The 22195-nt window shown below is 34.5% G+C and overlaps 1 protein-coding gene across 1 annotated transcript; it reads right to left on the bottom strand.

The window, feature by feature from the left end:
• Positions 1 to 508: 508 nt before the first annotated feature.
• On the bottom strand, positions 509 to 19046 carry LOC128989426 (uncharacterized). The gene is made up of 10 exons (XM_054411316.1): positions 18937 to 19046; positions 12326 to 12438; positions 11165 to 11399; positions 9757 to 9967; positions 8743 to 8967; positions 6082 to 6366; positions 5039 to 5295; positions 2858 to 3095; positions 1749 to 1942; positions 509 to 622 (listed from the first exon to the last, which is right to left on the bottom strand). The coding sequence occupies exons 2-10, from the start codon at positions 12412 to 12414 to the stop codon at positions 509 to 511; spliced, it is 1848 nt and encodes a 615-aa protein (XP_054267291.1). The 5' UTR covers positions 12415 to 12438; positions 18937 to 19046.
• Between the last annotated feature and the right edge of the window lie 3149 nt (positions 19047 to 22195).

Raw genomic sequence — 22195 nt, 5'->3', positions numbered from 1 at the left:
AGAACACTAGCGTGAACAAGTGACTATATCTGTAACGGTAATGTTGTTTAACAAATAAAAATGTGATCTTGGGATAAATTTACAGGTTTGCCACCGCAGTGGGGTGAGAAAATTCATGCAGAATTAATAGGTTAAGGTAGTTTGAAAAAAAATATGATCAACGCATTCCTATAATTTTGACATAAATAAATGTTTTGCTGATTGATTTCTGGAATGTACATTTAAGCGGCAGTTTCTTTCTGTTCATACCTACATGAAATACAACTATTTTAGAGTGTTTTATAAATAGTCTTTCAAAACAAAATGGTGTAAGCTATACCAAATAAAATGTTGGAAAAGAGTAAAAAAATATATTAAGTCTAATTCAGTCATTCCACACAAATAAAACAAAAACCCTGCTCAACAGGCCATGAAAACCCTGTTTTATCCCACATGAATATTAGGCAAATAAAAATAACAACTTAATTATAAAGATTAACATTTTAATCCATCAACCATTGAATTGTAATCATGCAGAAAACAGTGCAGAAGTTGATGCTCTGACATTCTTCCTTAGTGAATCCAAAGCTTCAATATTCGGGTTTTCTTTCAAACTTTCTATTTCAAAGGTTTGAAAAAGAGCCTGTAATAATAACACTTTTATAAGAATGAGGATTGGTATACGAGGCATGTTTTTAAAGTAAGTACCGTTTTTACATTTCTCCGTTCCAGCGCTGCGATTGGCATTTTTGACATTTTCGCTGTGAATGGGCATCTATTGGTAAGCCCTAGCCGGAAATTCGAGAACAATCGGCCATGTTTACATCCTGTTTCGAGCATTCAAAATGGTGCCGTCAATTAATACTGCCGCCGACTGTGAAGTGCACGCTGTAATTAGATTTTTAAGGGCTAAAGGTGTGAAAGCCATGGAAAATCATCGACAGATTAGTGAAATGTATAGCGAGATCATTATGACTGATGGAATGGTACGCAAGTAGGTAAGGGCATTTAAAGACGGCCCCACCAACGTTCATGAACAACGCACTGGGTACGGGGACAGTAATGACCGCCCAGTGCGTTACTCATCATGAACGTTGGTGGGGCTTTATTTAATGCCCTTACCCACTTGCGTACCATTCCGTCAGTCATAATGATCTCGCTATACATTTCACTAATCTGTCGATGATTTTCCATGGCTTTTACACCTTTAGCACTTAAAAATCTAATTACAGCGTGCACTTCACAGTCGGCGGCAGTCTCAATTGGCGGCACCAATTTAAATGCTCGAAACCGGATGTAAACACGACCGATTGTTCTCGAATTTCCGGCTAGGGCTTACCAATAGATGCCCATTCACAGCGAAAATGTCAAAAATGCCAATCGCAGCGCTGGAACGGAGAAATGTAAAAACGGTACTTACTTAAAAAAACATGCCCTGTATATCTATTTAGTACGGCACCTATAGTAATAAAGAAGAGGTGCCCTCTGAATTTTTGTTCCTGATGGACATAAAAACTGATCAATGCACAATCAATCCATTAAAAGAAAATTCCCTCACTTTTTCACTTAATTTATTTTGATTGTTTTGCATAGTTAGAAACAGTGCTTGATTTGCGGGCAAACACGGCCAAACTTAGATCAGGTACCTCTCTTTCGGGAAGATAAAAATACGATTGGCATAAATAGGTACAGATCTGATTTAAAATAGGTTACAGTTCTGTCACCTCATTTTTTACAAATCAAGCACTGGTTACAAACATTTTGCTAACCTGTAAATCCAGAGTTAAACTTTCCGGAATGTGGTTGTTTACTTCCGTTTTGAATCTTGCAATTACAGCTTTTTTTATCTGATGGCACAGTTTGGTACAACTTGAAGATATTATAAGTTCTCTAGATTCCACTTCTAATTTCAGTAGCACAGGAACACCACATATACAAGCAGATACATTAAATTTTTTCCCATCTGAAATAATGATTGTTATTGTTAATATTGCTGCACATTTTAAGTCACATAGAAAAAATACTAAAATAATTTAAAAACCGTTTTTTAAGCATTCTTGCTTGTTAGAACAGGGAAAGTAAAGTAGCATCTGGTGTTAAAAAGTCCAAAAAAATTGTATGACTGCTGAACACTGTTCTTCAATTTTTCGTGGCCTTAGTACACTAGAACCTTGATTATCCGTGGTAGTTGGGATTAGGGAAACCACGAACGGTTAATCCAACATGGAATAGAATACATAATACTGTACAAACACACAAAAACAATGTAAAACTGTGTTAATGGAATAATTGTCATCATTATTTGAATTTTTTTTTTTTTTTTTTACTTAAATAACAATATTGCGCATATCATAAATAATGCGAAGTCATGATATTTTATGTCATTAACCTCGGTTTTCATTTTAAGATATACAAACTAGCGTTTAAAAAAACAGCTTACTCAAACTTAACAACAAACTATCCAAATCCTGTTCAGTAATAAATCACTTAATGGACAAAACAGCTCACATACAACAATCATAAAAGCTTCGTCAAAACATCACTGACATATTTGTAACTTGTATTCAATTTTGGGAGAGTTGAGGAATTTAACGCCTACTTGCGACGGGAGTCTCTCCTACCCAGCAATACAGTGGTTGATATTAGGGACAAACGCACAGAGGAAAAATGTATGTTACTGTACATCATTCTCTTTTTAGTGTTATTTCAATCCATTCAACATATTTCTGCCAGCTAAGCCTGCTGATTGAGGATACAAATTATAATAAATAACCAAAGTAATACTAAACAATTTTGTTTTTAGTATCATTTTTGATAATTTCTTTGGTATAAAATTGTCCATTAAAACGTTTTGACGCAAGGCTCAAAAAACACTTACTTGAAATTTTATCCCACTCCTCAGCCATAAACCTATGTTGACTCTGAGAAAGAATTGTTTTGAAAAACGTATTCAACAAATAACTATCAGGAACTTTTACTGTCAGTTTACAATCCCTCAATGTCTGTTGTGGCATCTTATTTTCATCAGCTAGTATATTTGATAAGGTTTCTTTGGTTTTAGCTGTACTTTGAATCATGAGTTGGGAACACATCAGGTGGCACGCATCGATTGTGACCTGGAACAAATGTTTTACTTACTGTAACAGAATGTAATTAAGCAATACTAATGACAGAAATTTTTTCAGGGATAATGTGAGCACTCAAAATACCATACATTAGCTCATTGTGGCATCCCCATCTTAAATAACTGATAATTGATATACCTTGAAGGGGTATTGCTTCATGTTACAGATGAAAAAAGATTCATCTATTTCCAGTTGTCCATCCAATCTTTAGGGGCAAGAACGATAGGCCTATTGTTTTTTGTACATAAGAGTCCCACTATTATGAAAATTGTCCTATTTCGGTACTTTGGTTTCATCCGGAGGCCACCTTTACACAGCGTGCTGCGACAGTTATGCTAGGTTGGGTTAAATGGAAAGATGATAAACGTGGTAACGTGATAATCAGCGGCCTTTGAGTTCTGCCTTCCAGAAGGTAGCGATGTCGGCGAGGATTGTGTTGAATGTAACAGCGCCTCTACTACTACCACACAAGATACAGAGGCGGTGACAGGTGATGCACACACTCCGGTCAACGACCTCACCTTGGCCTACTTGGAGGGGATTTGGCAAGCTAAAGTATGACTTGTCTGGTATTGTTTGATTCATAATGAAACGAGAAAAGTCCTACAAATATATTTATGATAACCCAACCTAACATATCCGCTGCAATGCGCTCTTTAAGGGCAGCCTCAGGATAATACTAAAGTAACCCTATTTCGAACAATTAATTTATCTATAAGTATAAAAGAGGATGTTTGTGTGTATATATATATATATATGTGTGTGTGTGTTTCAGTGATAAACTCGGACACCGCTGAACCGATTGCCACAAAACTTGGTACATACGTGTAGAATTTCATGGAATAGGTTTATACACCATCAATTTTGTGATCCGTCCAATCGGCTCCGCCCCAGTGGCTCTGGAGTTTCCCATGTTAACCTTATGAGAAATAGAATTAATGAATCTTAAAAGCTGTTTCAATTAAACAAGTTGGTTCTGTTGTATGATGTTCAATAGCATTAAAGTTACAAGGATTACCAACAGGGTGCAGCACTATTATTTCTTTTACATTTATGACAACAGCTAATTTGCAACCAAAAGGTGAGTGAGCATAGCAAATGAACTTCAACCTGGAGGCGAGTTAGCGTAGTGAACGAGCTAACCTGAAGGCAAGTGAGCGTAGCGAACGAGCTAACCTGAAGGCAAGTGAGCGCAGCGAACGAGCTCCAACCCAAAGGTGAGTGAGCGTAGCGAACGAACTTCAACCAGGACGTGATTGAGCCATGCGAATACTTATGAAGTTAAGCGGGGCAAAGCCCGCGGGTACAGCTAGTGATAACTAAAAACAAGAAACATTTCTTTCAGAACGATTCGTATCTATTGTCATACTACCAAGATTTTTGGGTACCGATTTTTATACCCAATAATTCAGGTATATTCAGGTTTATTCTTTACAAAAAATAATAGCAAAAGACAAAGCTTAAGCTTATGTTTGAAACAGAGGGATTCCAATGGTTATAAAGTTTCTAACTTTTTTGTGATCTTTAAACCCCTAGAGCTCTGCCCCCTGATGGATAACCCCTATATTAGGACCATTTTATTCATTGGATTCCAAATAAACTGTAAGAAAACTATAATGATTAGATTATCTATATATTCACATAACAGGCAGTAAAAACTATTTTTCAGCTTGAGGCTTGTAGAGGAAAATTATTTTTGATTTTGAAGATAAGAATAATGGAATAGTTCTAAAACTAAAAACTATGATTTTTTTAAATCGTTTTATACGATATTTTAAATATATGTTATATTTCCAGTCAAAACTCTTGAAATGTAACTACTTACTATTTCATATAGGATTTTATTTATTTATTTATATAAACAAAACAAATTACTATTTGGTTAAATGGTTCAATTATACATAACTGATAGTCTACCTAAATAGTGTACTGACCTTGCCTACTGGAACTATTAATATGGGTAGTTTCTTATCTATGAAGTACACTAGTTCAACAGATACAACGTCTTCCACTTCCAATGAGCAATTTACATTCACAACTAAATCACTGTTAATACTAAGGTTATGTTCCATATTATCAAACAATGTCTTTCTCCCTCTGTCTCTAATGGTTTCAACACAAACCGACCAAAGATTACTTTGAAATACGACTTTGCTCTTCACAAGCTTGGCTCTTACAGTAAAATCTAAATCTGAAAACAAACAAAATTAGTCTCAAAATTTCAATTAGGGCCTATGTTCGAATACTGTACTAACATTGACTGTATCTGCCTAATACAATTTCCTTCGTTGTTTTGATAACTAATTGCACAGTAAAAAATATAGAAATAAATAAATAATCATGTATTGTAAAATATTAAGTCTATGTGCTAAAATCATAGTAACAATTAAAAATCCAAGGAACTCAAAAGGGTAAAAGGTAGCAAACATGAAATGAATATGTGACATCAAGCAAGCAACTTTTTAAAAGTAACTTTCCAAACACTGATTTTTTTATAATCATCAAAATTCACAGGGAGGTTAGATATTAAAATTCAGATAATTAAACTATTTTATTATTAAATTTGAACTAAAATGAGCATTAGTGAGTAGAATAAAATGCTCCTATTTATGACACAACCTACATGCTTTTCTTTAGATTGAAATCTATTCTTACAGTGAAACCTTTAACAAACCTTAACAAATAAAGATCCATGAAGTATTTTCTTAATTTTGCTTAAAATTGTACCATGGTACAGTCTTTTAAACATCAAACGGCTTTTATATGAGTCGAACCTTCATCAAATAAAAATCATGTGTCATTTACATTGCAATTAAACAAATCAAAATGTTGAAACTAAAACATCAAAATTCTGTGAAGAATGACTTACTAACACACTGATATTGCTTCTAGCATATAACTTAAGTACGGTATTTGGAAAATAATAATCTGTCATTTATGTTAATAATACAATGTTTTACCAATGTGAAACAATCACCTGAATTCACTTTAACACTCAATTCAAATAAGTTTTGGCAAGAGTTTGCTGCTATCGTAGCCGATACAGCTTTGAGGATGTTTCCCTCATTGTCCAGTTGTTTGTTGAGATTATCCAAGATTTGAGATTGCATGAACATATTATCAAGCAAACTCTGGTCTGGAAGGGTAAAGAATGTGGATTTTTCCGGAGGTTTTACAGTCGGGTCGAAGCTGTAGACAGATCCGTGATTTGTTACTGCTATTATCACATCTGAATCCGGATCACTTGTCATAGTGCATACACCTGGAAAGGAAGTATTGTAGACATGAAAAAAAAATTGGTGTGGTAAAATAATCAATAATTATAATAAAACATTCCACTGTTGATTGTGTCTGCGTTCATATACTCTGGTGTTAAGAGTAGCCAAACAAAGTATAGAAATTGCAATCTTTGCTACAAAACTGGTATCTAGTTTTCTTTCAACACAGTGCAATTATTTATATATACAATAAACTCTTTTTTTAAATCTGTTTTTTGTTCACGAAACCACCAATTCAAGACTGATGAAATAAACATTAATCTTCATAACAAACAAGTCACAACTTGTATGTCTCGTACTGTACTGTTCAGTTGGATATATGTTACTTGGGGAGCTATCAAAAGACGTTTTCTCAAGAGCCAGACACTTTCGTTGGTTACTTCATCTAGCCAGACACTTTAAAGTCTGCCGTGATAAGCTTAACCGTTACCTGCTAACAGTGAATTCAGTTCCAGTTTGGCACAGACGGTGAAATCACAACTTATTTCTAATCGTAATTGCGTTTTACATCATAGTATGAAAGCTGAATTTGATATATGTTACTTGGGAAGCTATGGAGAGACATTTCCTCAACAGCCAGACACTTTAGTGGGTTATTTTATCTTGCCAGACAATTTACAAGTCTGTAGTAATATAATAGGTACAGCAGTTACAAACAGTTACTTCAGTTCCAGTATAGAACAGGTTTCTGTGCCAAATGTAAAAGGTGATATCACAACTTATTTCCAATTGTAATTGCATTAATTTACATCATAGTATAAAAGCTGAATTTGATGTATGTTACTTGGGAAGCTATGAAGAGACATTTCCTCAAGAGCCAGACACTTTTGTTGGTTATTTCATCTGTCCAGACACGTTAAAAGTCTGCTGAAATATAATAGGTAGTTGTGGGCTCAACTGCTACATACAAACAGTGACTTCAGTTCCAGTATAGAACAGGTTTCTGTGCCAAATGTAAACGGTGAAATCACTACTTATTTCTAATCGTAATTGCGTTAATTTACATCATAGTTTAAAAGCTGAATTTGATATATGTTACTTGGGAAGCTATGGAGAAACATTTCCTCAACAGCCAGACTGTTTCATTGGTTATTTTATCTTGCCAGACAATTTAAAAGTCTGTAGTAATATAATAGGTAGTAGGTACAATAGTTACAAACGATGACTTCAAAACACTGCAGGAATAAACAATTAAATGCAAATATAACATATGTTTACATTAAAACATATGATTTATTATAAAAACAGATTGTGAAGAAGAAAGTAGTAATTTCACCATTTACATTTGGCAAAGGCAAACTGGAACTGAATCTACTGTTTGCAGGTAAAGGTTAAGCTTATCACGGCATACTTTAAAGAGTCTGGCAAGATAAAATAACCAACGAAAGTGTCTGGCTTTTGAGAAAACGTCTTTTGATAGCCCCCCAAGTAACATATATCAATTTCAGCTTTTATAAAATGACGAAAATTAATCTTCCTCATACCTAAGTTTTAAGGGTGTCTGGCAGAGGGTTTAAACCACACAAAGTGTCTGGCAATAGAGGAAATTATTTCTAACATTCCTCTGAAGAAAGTATGAAAAAACCAAGCCTTATACTATAACGAAGATTATTTGTAAATTTCAGACCTTTGTTACCGTACCTTTTTGTTGCCAAAGTAACCAAGATACAAATTTCATAGTCGCCGATCATTCTTAACTGAATTGATGACGAATCTGAGAAGAGGATAACCTGAGGATGTGGCAGTCGCCACGAAACATGTAGTTGTTTATCTACCAACACTAAACGGATATTGTAAGGTAACAATAATAATTTAATTAATATAAAGCAATATCCAGAAGTAGGACAATGAATTCTGAATTGGGAGAATTTGCTGAGAAACTTTCAGCTTTTATAAAATAACAAAGGTCTGGCAGTCATGGGCTCTTTCTCTATCTGTTATAATCCTCAGTTCAGTCAACACAATCTCAAGCCCAAGAACAAAATCTACTGCCTCGATCTACAATCAGCTATTAAGGCCAGCTTAAAGTATCAATTGGGATAAACTTCCAGCTGCATCAAATCATTCTTGGACTTAAAAGCGAAAAATATACAAACTGAACAGTTCTTAAAAAATATATTATCAGACATCTCTAACTTAACATGTTAAGTTATGAAGTATTTGGTAAAAATGGCTTTAGGCCAAGGGGTTTTCAAGTATTTTGTAATGGACAGGTTTAACAAGGTTTACCTTACTAAGTAATATAGATATATGAATAAACACACAACACATAGACATTTCAGAGCTACTCCAACTCCTTCTTTTACTGAACTTCAAGGTGTGAATAAATTTCCATTCTCCCATCTCAAAAGAGTACTAACCTTTCACTGGTAATAGCACACTGTTCGCACTAACATTTTCTCCCATTTGTAATTCACTTGCATAACAATCAACAAAATTTGAAGATATGATAGAATTTTTTAAACTGCTAGAAGATTCTACAGAGTCTGGTAAACACAGCATTGAATGTTTTTCTCCTCCAAATGCAATCGCTTGTCCTGAACTCAGAAGTACCAATAGGCACACATAGAGTCCACTGTTTGGATCTGGGAAAAAATGTATATCAATGTTGTTTGATATTTAGTAAGTAAATAAAATTTAACAAAAATATATTCAAAACATTTCTTTATCAAATTAAATATTGTGATATTTGATCTAACATAAAAGAGACTATGGTTTGCAATCAGTTATTTAAGGATCAAGAATCTTATTGTCATTGACCTTTCTTTGTATGAATAAATAAAAAAGGCTTAAAATACCTTCCTTTGTATGGTCGCGGGTGTTTTACAAGGAAATTTACAACCAACCTACACCACAACAAAATGCAAGTCACACACTACACGCTATCGGGTACGGATGCACAGAACAGGGGCCGAGCCCCGTACCCGATCGGGAACGGACGCACCCAACGTGTTAAACATTTCCCAATTTCTCTCTAGACCATTTTGAAGAGCTCATAAAATCAAATAATTTGGTATATCAAAGTGTTTTTGTACAATTGTTGAAAATTCTAAAATTGTAAATTTTATATTCCTATGTTATTCTTGTGGATATATTTTGATTGATCAAAATTGGCAAATTTATTTATTTTATCCTAAGCTATTAATATTTTACTTAAAAAACATGTATTACCCTCCCTGTAGTAGCAAATCTAGATACCTTTAAATAGATTTAATTGAAAATCCAACCAGGCAAATTGAAATTTGCTTAGTCTGCAGGTTTGCTGCGACAGGAGTATTTTACTATGAGCATATACTACATTCCCTCAAAGTGCTAGTATTTAAGGTGTACGTAAATAACTTTAATTTCTATCGACTGTGCCATTTCAAACCCACCTTTGATCCAATGCATATTTTGTATATCCTGATATGTGTTAAACATAACAAAAGGACCTTTTACAGGACTTTTCACGCAAAACCAAATCAATAAGCCAGATTTTAGGCCAATAACAATTATTTCTTCATCAAAAGGTTCCAGGTGTTCTTTGAAATTCTGCTTGAGCTTTGGAGTCATGAGTGATATCACACAACTGGACAAAACTGAAGCCTAAAAAAAACAGCAAACGGTTATACTTGCATATCACCAATTAAAAGTTAGCTAGATATTTATAGAGCTTTCTTAAAACTATTTTACAACTAATTTTCAAAGTCCTTCAACTTGTAATTCCATTTTATGACAGAAAAGTTCAATCATCAGGTTTTAAAGACTTTAAGGCTTGCTTGATATTTAATGTTGGCAGTGCTTACTGTATTAATCTATCTTAGAGTAACCAGGAGAAAGCTCAATGGCGGAAGAGCTAATTGTATGATTGTATGGTATGTTAGGCTGTCCCTTTGTCTTTTATAAGGGTTGTTTGTAAATTAAGGACTCCAAAAGTCTTAGTCATGCCCAAGCAAGCTAGTTTGGTACTTTCCTGTTAAAGGGAACATTCATTATTATCAATGATTTCTTTTCGATATATCGATATTTTCTATTTTTTATTCGATATATTGATATCAACAAATTGAAACTTATCAGCTGACAACTACAATAAATAAATATTGTTTTGTATCAACAAAAAAAATATTTTATTGAAATGAAACTGTTCTAAATGAACCAAACTTGCTGTAACATTTCAAAATTCCGTTTGATAGCCTATTCCTCATATGCCTTTTCTGTTATCAAACGGAATTTTGAAAGGGTAACTTAGCCTACAGCAAGTTTGGTTAGTTATGTTAGGTTAGTTTAGAATAGTTTCTTTTCTTAATCCAATATATAGGATAATTGTTTTTGCCTGAACAAGATTAGTTCTTAATCCTATTCTCTAATACGAGCTTTAACTCAATAACTCGGTTATTGAACCAAGTATAACTTAGACATATTTGCTATGTCTGTTTCTCTGTCTGTCTGTAATTTATATGCGTTTTAAGATATTAAAACAGATGGAATATGGATCGTAAAGGAAAACAAAAATATAGATATATATCGAAAAGAAATCATCGATAATAATCCCATAATGTTAATGTTTCCCTTGACAGGAATGTACCGCTAGTTCAAATCTCACACCAGCGCCGTTACTTAGCGTTCTTTACTTCACTACTGTACTACAATTCTAGTTGGCCCCAATTAGTCTCCATTGTAATAGCTGATTGCAACATTACGGGAAATCGACAATCCAGCCAAGTAGGAATCGTGTTCTGTATTTACATTTTTACTACTCTTAATTAATACCTGATAAACAAAAAAAATTTTAAAAGTTCTTACCTTTGAGTTAAATTTGTTCAGATTCAGAACACAATTTGAATTGTACTCTGGCAAAGAGTAAACACATACATTCCATAATCCACCTTTTACTGTGAGCAATGCCAAACTTGCGGTTAAATGGCAGACGGCTTCCACTTTGTCACATTCGTTGACTTTTGTAATTATTTTTTCTGTCCATTCAAGTGTTTCACTAATTACTGGGGAACTGAACAAATCTTCAACTTCCATCAAGTTTCTAAAAATATTAATTTAATTTACCATTTACAGTAGTTGTATCAGAGAATAAATACTATCCCTTGAATATTTGTCATCTTTATGGAGCTGAAGAAAATCAAGCTAAGATTTTGTTTGGGTTTACATTAATATATTTTTATACGTTTTACAGCAAGTAGAATTTTGTTTCTTTTCTACACTTTATGTGGGGTATGTATACCATCAGTTGTCCGAATTCAAATGTATGTCCTTTATATTGCCAATGGTTTATGAGACATTTTTTGTAATGGTATGAACAATTATTAATTAATGTCGGGACCACGAGAGTCTGCAGTTGAGGGAGGAGTCTATTTACCACGTGACTTCAAAGGAGCCATTGAGGACAGTGCGGTGTTGCCAAATCTAATAATACCAGCTGATTTGAAAATATTGTTTATAGTATTTTAATTAGTGTCGTCTACGGGCGATATGGCAACGTCGCGCTAGCCTTGTCTTGTGATTGACTGCCGCCAACTACAGACTCTCGTGGTCCCGACTTTTTTACCTCTGGGGAGATCAAAATTAAAAAGTAAATCGGTCCCGAGCCTAGTCTTACCGTGCCACCTACGGAAATAACTACTTCCCTATAGGAAAAAGATTCTGTAACCGTTGCTGTATCGACCCAGCCTCTGCTTTCGATTTATTAAAGTGTCTAAGTCACGTAATGTATGTCTAAATGTAAACAGGGAGGACAATTACATAATGTAGGTGATACTTTTTTGTATAAATTTCTTGGTTTTTCTTTTATAAATTTGATAACAAGTTTTTGGATTTGGCAGTATAGTACATTTTCCTGTTGCAAAGCACAGGTACAGCAGCTATTATTAAAAACCGTTGTACGGTAGTTATTGATTACGACACCTCTACTATACATTATATACTGTAAAGCGTTACAGGCGAATTACTTACGCTGGATTTATGGTTGTTGTGCGAAGAGAATAAATATTTCCATTATCATCCAATGCAAATATAGAATCATTTGTCTGAAAAATATCCATAACACGATTCCTTAGATTCACCTCCTAAAAGTTTAGTACAAAAAATTAATTATCATTCCACATTGGGAGATAGTCAGAAAGAGTGTTCAAATATTTTCATAAATAAGCAAACTACAACAGTTTACTTATTCTCCATAAGAATAACATGGAAATTTTAAATGTACAATATTTTTTGGAATTTTCTCCACAACCATTAAGTGCTAGTAACGCTTCAATACACAAAATTATTTGTTTTTTTAAGCTCTACAAAATGGTTTGGTAAGAATTAGCTAAGTTTTATGTTTTAAGGGTAAAAAATAGGAAAAACCAATTTTTACCCCTTAAAACCCATTAACACCTGTTCCCGTAGTCCGATCATGCTGGTTCGTGAACTCGTTTGAACAAATGTAGGTTTACACGTTTTTACCAAATTTCATCAAAATCCGATCATTTTTCATCAAGTTATTGTGCTAACGGACACATATTATATATATATTATATTACCTTATATGAATTTGAACGGATGGCGTTTTTGGCCTCTAGGGACCTCAAAACGAAAAAGTAAATCGGTTCCGGGTCTAGATCTTACACAGTAATAGCTTATTCCCTATATGGGAAATTCGCTAAAAAGTACTATTTTCTAACCTCAAACATGTCAGTTCTGGCATCCGAACAATCCAAAAATATCGGTGAAAAGAAATCTGAAATTGACTGATGGACGCCGGCAGAACGACTGAGTGAACTGCAACGGATGGGTGTAGCTAGTCCAATAGAAAAACCATTACAGAATATTTTTGTTAACTGTGACGTGCCTGAAGTGACTGGACTGTGACGTGTCGTAACTTATGTGTGTGAATCGACCTTAATTAATTCACAACATTAACTGTATGCTCCGTCTACCAGGAGGTTCGGACTGCTTACTCTGAAATCACCTGCATAATGTTTTTTTGCCAGAAAACAATTCCCGCTGTATCCCCATTCACATGCGTTTGCATGCTTAAACCTAATTTTCGAATAGTATTGTCAAATAACCCATAACTTTATTTTAAAGTTGTATGTATCTTATAGAAACACTAAGTAACATAAAAATCTTGCATCTTCTTACGGTTAGTAGTTTTTGAGATACAGTGATCAGTGAGTGGTATCGTGGTATTCAAATTTTATAAGAAGATAGGCTCCAAGCATGTTTCTTTAAACCTTTTTTCTCAGCTCGTGTGCATCACAGGGAAAATCTGCGTATACTGTTGGAAAGATATTTTCCTGTAGGTGTGCAGAATCCCAGTCGTAAATTAAAATAAGCTCAAAAATAAGAAAAAAATCCTTTTAAATTAAAAAAAATTAAAATGGGCCTTATGGGCTGCGATACTGGTGACAAAATAACTACAAAATATAAACAGAAAATCAAAACAAATTAAAGAAATTCTAATCACATGTTTTCTTTACAGCGTGGGGTGAATATATAATAGTTTTGACATCATAAGATGTGTTCGAAATGTGTATGTGTTTGTGTCTTGTGAACTGTACATAGTTCTTACTAAACGACGTCCAATGGACTGAACATTTTCGACTGGAAGCCTGATGATAGCACAACGTCGTGCTGAAACCTAGGTCGCAATCGACTTACTTTGAACTGGAGACTGAAGGTAATTAAACCATTATATTAGTTGAATATATAAAAGATTGGTTGAGTTTTCGACCACTGTACAACCTTAATAATATTATCTAGTCCATATAATATTAATAGGCGCATGTTTCCTTAAAACCTTTTTTCTCAGCTTGTGTGCATCACAGGGAAAATCTATGCATGCTATTAGAAAGATTTTTCCTGTAGATGAGCAGAATCACTTTATAAATTAAAATAAGCTCAAAAATAAGCACATTATTAATCACCACTCACCATCTTTTATATGTATTTATCGTCTTGCGAGTAAACATTATCTAAGTGTAAATATATCATATAAGTGTTATTTGAGATATATTTTTGTGCTTTCAGATATATTTTTTTGTAGAGTTTTCGACCACTGGACACTCCAATCATCATCAGACCCAATAGGCGAAATGTCATTTGGGAGTGTCCAATAAAAATCGATCACCACTTACCATCTGTTTTGTATATTTACCGTCTTGTGAGTAACAGTCTAAGCGTAAATATATGTTTTAAGTGTTATAAGACGTCTTTTTATTTACTTTCCGTAAATTTAATAACACAGACTAAGCTGATCAAGAAGTTATTTAACCTTTAGTTCCATTTAAATATAAAAACTCATAAGTTTAACATGATAAACTACAGAGCCACTGGGGCGGAGCCCAAAAGGATTTTTGCGGGAAAATGAGCTATTATCATGCCAAATTTCAGCCCAGTCCCACCAGTGGTGAACTGAATGCATTATTGAACCCCAAACAAACACACGTAATATTGAAGTAGGATCAAATCCATTAAAATAAGAATATTTATACCTCTAAACTAGATAAAAATTAATAGTTTTTTTTATGGTTTAGACTGGACCCAGCTGTTATCTCTCATTGCGTTTTGAATAAATGATCTTGGCTAATGAAACAACTGGTCTTAGTCAGTAACAAAGCTATACGAGGCACCTCACTTCATTCTACACGTCATCCTTCACCCATATTTGGGTTAAAATACGCACCTAGGTGGCGTACCCATCTCAATTGATATACCTGTATATGGACTAATGGAACTAAAGAAAGAATAACCAAACCCGCATCCAATTTTTATGAAATTTGTACAACATGTAAACCTATGTTTATTTTAAGGGATCGTGAACCAGCATGATTGGATTTTAGGAACAAGTTTTTAATGGGAGGTTTTATGGGCTAAAACTGATTTTTATCATTTATCATAGTCCTCAACACATAGAATAAAAAAAAATTTAGAACAGTATTTTGAAGTGTTTTTGTAATGATAATGGTTACAGAAAAATGCAATAAAAATTCAATTTGTAATTCCAATGGTTTTTCTTATGGAGAATAAGTTACCCTAACTGCTGTAGTTTGCTTCTTTATGGATGATTTTTATCAAATTTGGCAGCTTGATTTATTTCATACTGGGCTAACCATTTCATAAAAAAACACACCTTATTACTGTTGGGGCTATCAGTCTGTGCGGGTGGCTGGCTTTGCCGCAGAAGGAGAGAACTGATTGGTAAAACGCTGGCATTCACCAGTGCAGCTGGTCTTGGTGGATCATTGTGGCTGAAATGCTATCTCTGGCGTACGAAGGCACCCTCTTGAAGTAGGCCTATTGCAAATATAGCGTTTCCGAGAGGGTTACCATTGCCTGGATCGATAGGTTTTTAGTGGGCGAGGGTCCCACACACCAGACTAAGAAACATCTTTAGACCCTGATGGTGGATAAAGCATTTCCCTATCATAAAAAAAAAAAAAAAAAAAAAAAAAAAACAGCTGATTAAAACAAAAAACTTGGTGGGATGAACAATGGTATTTTATTTGGAAAATCACAATACAGTAGACTCCCTCTTAACCGACCCTAATGGGACCGGACCTAGGTCGGATGACTCAAAAGGTCGGATAAAACGGGCAATCCCTAAAATCATAACATAATGAAGTGCTATTCATCTGGAATTATATAATCATTATTTTGAAGTCATACTTGCATTATTTATAAAATAAACTACTCTTATCTCCTTTTTCATATTGATAGAAATGTCACAAATATACACAAAACACAGTTAAGTCAAATAGGCCTACTTTCAGTGAATATATTATAATACTAGGGAAGAGTCAATAAAATTCCTATTTCAATAACTTTACTCCTGTAATGTATTAATTAATGCTTTCCAAATACATCGTAATACAGTAAAGAACCTTTTGTCGTCATTAAAGATACAAGCGACCATTTTGTTACAAGACAGGACGTATATTTATAGCCTCTCACTGGAGGCTCGAGGCACAAAAACTATCTTGACCTTGGAGTTGTTAACACCCCTTCCCTGCCCTCCATACAAGTTGGTTGTTTGTTTACTCAAGCGATAAGATAATCAGTTCTCAAAATCGTAACGCACTTTATGATGTTATAAATTTGCCGCACAGATAACAAATCAGATCAGATGTGCTCGAGCTACGAACGATGACGACAAACTGACAATAGGCTATGCTATATTTTTATTTTGTGATCATCACAAAATAACTTATTGTTAGTCATATCCTGTGGAGATAAGCGTATGGTTCAGTTCTCATCGCCCAGCCTGGGAGCGGAAATGCCGAGATTCCTAGAAAGCGGCGGTTAAAACGAGCTGCTCTCAAAGCAAGGTCGGTTAAAACAAACTGTATTATTTTACGGTCAAAGGCGGATAATCCGATTATCGGTTAATACGAGGTCGGTTAAGAGGGGGTCTACTGTAATCCAATTTATTTATTTATTTTTGTTTGCAATGGGGTTGTACTGCAAAAATATTAGGCTACTTTCTCCATTGCCTATGCTGTGTACAGAGGGAGAAAGTAAGAGTATATTAAAAACTAAAAGATAAAGTACAACTCGTCCAGTTTTCCGTAATTATGAATTATGTGAGATGAGATGGCAACACTACCCAGAGTCTAGGATCCATATAGGCCTACCGTACCGGTAGCCTACATCAACATTTACTCAGGGTTAAACTATCAGCTTTCAAATTATTGGGGGTAAGTAATCAAACCACCTGGCTAACCACCTTTTTTTAAGTGGATCCCTCCCCACCAAGCTTTGTCACAGAGAAGTGAACTTCTCATGAGTTGTATATCAGACTGACCAGGACAGGAAACCCTCATTCTACAGTGCTGTAAAACAGAGTCCCACATAGGGTATGTAGGCTAATATATATTGTCATTCGTGCTGTCTCCCTCCTGGTCAGACCACACCTTAAATTGCTCTGCTCTCAATCAGGCCTAGGCCTAAAGGTTTACTGCACTATGGAACACTGGACAACCCAAAGCCCAAGCGTAGTAGTTCTAAACTTAACTCTCAGGTTGCAATGCTTGTCTGGTGTAAACATAGCTTTCAGCCATTTTTGTTGAATTAAACTTGCTTACGGTAACTTAGGTTTAGAGAGTTAGGGTGGAAGTTAAGTTAAGTTACTCTTGTGTCCAGTATATCAGCTTTGTGAGCTCAAAGGGTTTACAGTTAGGGACAACAATGGATTTTGATAAAAACTTAATAGGCTGAGGTCCTATGCGGATGTGTTTAAACAGACGTTCTATCCATGAGGTGCATGGACACAGGGTCAGGGTTGCCACCCGTCCCGATTCTGCCGGGACAGTCCCGATTTCGGTTCCTTATGCCCGCATTTAAGCCTAAGTTAATCCGGGGGGAGGGGACCGGGCACACTTCCGTATCTGTTGTCAAAAACAACTTAATGTAAAATTATTCGATATATCAATCTACATTTTCATTCGGATGTTTTAGAACAACAGATACGGAAGTCAACCCCAGTAAACAATTTCTTAGCTGCTGAAATGTGTAACTTAAATAGACCTAGAAAAGTTTACAGTATTGAAATGATGGCCATTATTATTAAAGTTAGCCCTTATGTTTTAAAAACATGTTTAAATGATGTAACTTATACATGGCTAAAATGAGGACAGCATTTATCAGGGTGAGGGAAAAATCGGGACATGGCCCCCCGGGTTGACTTCCGTATCTGTTGTCAAAATTAATCAACTCAAGCCGTGAGCTTAAAAGCTTGGTTATTTTTATGTGTCTCAGATAACTAAAAAAATAAGCCCAGAAACTCCATGTGAATTAAGTTAGGCCTAAGTCTTGGGTACTTGACTGCTTGGGTATGATGATCATTTTCAAATTCAACGCTTGCTAAAAATACTCATTTATTACAAAAAAACACTTATAGTAGAGGCCTATCCTATAAACTTATTAATCCTCTTACCTTTATCCTTGAACTAACACTTGTGGTTAGATCAAGTTCTTTACTATTTCCCACAACTGATTTTTCATGAATGAAAATTTTACTGTCTTGCCATATGAAAATGAAACTTTTGCTACTAACTGTAAAAACTTTAACTCCTTGTGGCGTTTTTAAATTAGGATTACTTATAATTAGCACTAAGTGCTTATTCTCATCCATCATAAAATTTGTTCTACTATTAGATAGGCTAGGTACTTCGAGTGTGATAAAAAAAAATACTACACAAAAATACTATTTTAAGTGTGATCACAGTAGATTGAGATAAATATTCATTATGGAAAATAAAAATTATTAGGCTAATTTACACTCGATGATAAAAAATACTATTCTTTAAACCGAGACGCTCAAGCAAGCAAACAGAGCAGAGCAGACGACGCATTGTTAATTTACTTTTTTGCTAGCTCAAAACAAAACAATCAGTAAGCATTCAAGGTAGTGAACTTTTTGGCGGGAAAATATTCATGTTGCCATAGAAATAAACTGCTATGTAGCTGAACAGTTTTTTTTATTAATTGTTGTATCATATTATTAATGTTAAAAATAACATTTTTGTCTATCTACCAAGGAACTAGGAAGGTTTATATAGGTGTATTTGAAATATACGTACTTGAGCAGTTGAATTGCTTTTAATTATCTAATAGTTATGTGCCTTTATTTATCGCTATGATTCACATTATTAATAATCTTAAACATCTCTCCATAAATGGTCAAGTCTCTCTAATAATCTTGTAAATGATGCAGCTGTGAGCGTTCCTAATAAGTATTCTGACACAGTGACATAAATTGCTACACACAGTCCAATAGCACTAGCTATCAATGGATTATTCTGAAATACTATGTAGGTGGCAAAACAGAGCCCCACGTACGTAATATATCGTGTGACATCCGAATATGATACATAGTCTTTTTCATTTATGCATATGTTATCTTTAAGAACAAACCCTGCAGCACATTTTTCACACATATCGGGGCCATCTCCTGTGCAAGTATCACAAGAAGGGTCACATGCCATGCACGAGAATGATCCCTCGTTGTTGATACAAAACTCGCTTCTTTTACATGGCAATCTCTTTGAAAAACACTCGTTTACATCAACGCACCCTCGTGTTTTATCCATTCTCCAACCATCCCTGCATGCCATGCACCCTCTAGTCCCAGCTCTAGAACAATTACCATCACATGCAGAATGGCATCTACTACAAAGCATTTTTTCGTTGTCTTTATATGAAATGTAATATGAATCAGCACATTCGTTGCACGTCTTGCCGGAGTATCCAACGTCACAGGAACATTCACCGTTGCCTTTACGTGTGCCATCTCCCTTACATTTCCCATTACTATTGCAGATTCTATCAGGGAAACCGGGACACGGATAGCATTTAGGGCCATAGTGCCCACTTGGGCAGCAAAAGTGGAGCTTTATAACACACAGGTAGTGTAAGAGGTCAGGATTAGTTTTCCTATCAATAGTCCACCAGTTCTTCAAGTCTTCTTTACTTTTGTCAACCAATGAGTAGCAATGATCTGTAGAACTGTCACTGTGGCACAATTTCTTGAAAATGTCTTCCAAAATCTTGACATCCGAATTTTCAACTTGTTTGCTATCAGTACTAGAAAATGTACCTGACATAGCTTTGATTTGTAATAGGAAAGATTCAACCAACATCTTACATGCCTGACAGGCTGGAAGCTTTGAACTTTTAATTGGAGTATTTTTTATTTGCCTTTTATAATTTGTATCTTCAATATTTTCTAAAACTACCAAAGGACTAATATTAGCTAGCAATAAAGCAGTCATAAATATGTTCATTTTAGGAAATTTTAGCTTATTAAATGAATTATCCATAAGGCAAGTAATTAAGCCTCTGTATGGATGTAAATATTAAATATTATACTAATATGATATTATATAATCCTGAGTAACGGTTATGAAATAGCATTACTTTCCACATAAAATTTACTTAATGAGTACAAGAAGCACTAATTGAAATGTGAACACCGAAGCACTGTAATAATTTTAGGTTAACAAACACATTGAAGCATTGAGCTGGTTCCACTTCTACCCTCAGAGTCCCAGCACCACCCCCTGATTAATGGGGTGGATCAATAAAATGCAGTACCTAGCAGCAACTTTCTGCTCCACAAAGTGCTATGCAAAAGAGAGATGGTAAAACAAAAGTATATTGTATATTATATTTTATGGAGGAAAAGAAAAGTGTATAGATATATTTTTATAAAATGTGGCTAAAGTATTTATTTAAAACTGCTACATTCTTTTACTATTCTTTTATTTTTTATTATTTATTATTTTTTTATTCTTTTACTACTATAATTTAATTTAAATAGCCTAACCCCGCTGCATCAAACCTGCATAAGCGAATTTCAATTGGATTTTATTTAATTAAAACATTTCCATAAGCAAGTCATATTTAATCTCCATTTAAAAAGTGCTAGATTTGACTTGATTTTGAAGTAGGTTTGCTGAAACAGGGAAGGAAAGACTTTTTTTATAAAATGGTATTGGTTTAGAATAAAGTAAATAATTTTGCCAAACTTAATCAAAATATATGTCCTTAAACAAGGAAACTATTGTAGTTTTCTTTTTCTACATAAGAATATAATTTTGTGAATTTTAAAAGTATACCGTTTTTTTTATATATTTTGTCCGTGGTATTTTATTGTACAGCAACGCTTCAATATACACAACTATTTTTAAGCTCTACATGATGACTGTAATGCTAGTTGAGTATTTTCATGTTTCGGAGGGGAAAATGTGTTAAAGCAAATTTTGAAACATTAAAAGCCCCATAACCCGATCTTGCTGGTTCGCGAACGAAAATGAGAAGTGTTAAGCTGTCAAACATTTTCCAGCCAAGTTCAGTCAAAATTGGATTTAAATCAATCTGAGATATTGCTTTCACGGATGTAAATTTCTTCTCTTCTATGTTTAATCTATGCTTCTATACAAGAATCAATTTTTTTGTTTGTTTGTCCTTTTATGCGTTACCAACTCTCGGCCATCCGCGTAATGAAACTTCGAGAAGTTGATACAACCCCCGGGAAGGTTTGTGTGAAATACAATTTTGGATGCTACTAAATACTACTCAATATGCTCCTCAATATGCTACTCAATATGCTCTTAAAAGTTCACATGTTATACTTATATGAAGTAAAGATTTGTTTGCATTTAAACAGATGAATAATTTTGAATTTTTACACTATCAATTTCGAAAATCACTGTAACTATATGCATTTAAACGTTAACAGTTTGCTTAACAATCCATGTCTCTCACATGGACAACTTTATGTAGCCTTCTCTCGCGTTCGAAAACCAACTAATGAACTAATTCATTTGGGTCTTGGGTACTTTCCTGTTAAAGGGAACATTCATTATTATCGATTATTTCTTTTCGATATATCGATATTTTTGTTTTCCATCTGATATATTGATACTGTAGTAACAAATTGAAACATATCAGCTGACAAGTTCGATATAGGATACAGTAAATAAATATTGTTCAGTATCAACAAAAAAAATATTATGTTGAACACAGAGGATACGCGTCCGGTAACCGGACGTGGATTAGGCGTCCGGTAACCAGACGTGGATTAGGCGTCCGGTAGGGGGTCCCGGAACGCCATTGCCTTGCCACAATGATACGATGTTCAGCCATCAGTGTTCGTGGTATAGTGGATAGAGTGCTCGGCTGATATGCGAGAGGTCCCCGGTTCGAAACCCATCGGTAACTTTAACTTTTTGTCACAGATTTTGCTTTGAATGTAATTTCTTCTTAACTGTACATCTTTTGTTAGAATTTTCGGCATTTATAATTTTATGTTATGAAGAGAATTGAACCTTGATTTGA

The sequence above is a fragment of the Macrosteles quadrilineatus genome, unplaced genomic scaffold (assembly GCF_028750875.1).
Source record: "Macrosteles quadrilineatus isolate MER2022 unplaced genomic scaffold, UCM_ALF_1.0 Scaffold_3__2_contigs__length_128488019, whole genome shotgun sequence".
In the NCBI taxonomy this organism is placed as follows: domain Eukaryota; kingdom Metazoa; phylum Arthropoda; class Insecta; order Hemiptera; family Cicadellidae; genus Macrosteles; species Macrosteles quadrilineatus.
Note: the sequence above shows the minus strand (reverse complement) of the source record. Positions and strands in the feature narration are given on the sequence as shown.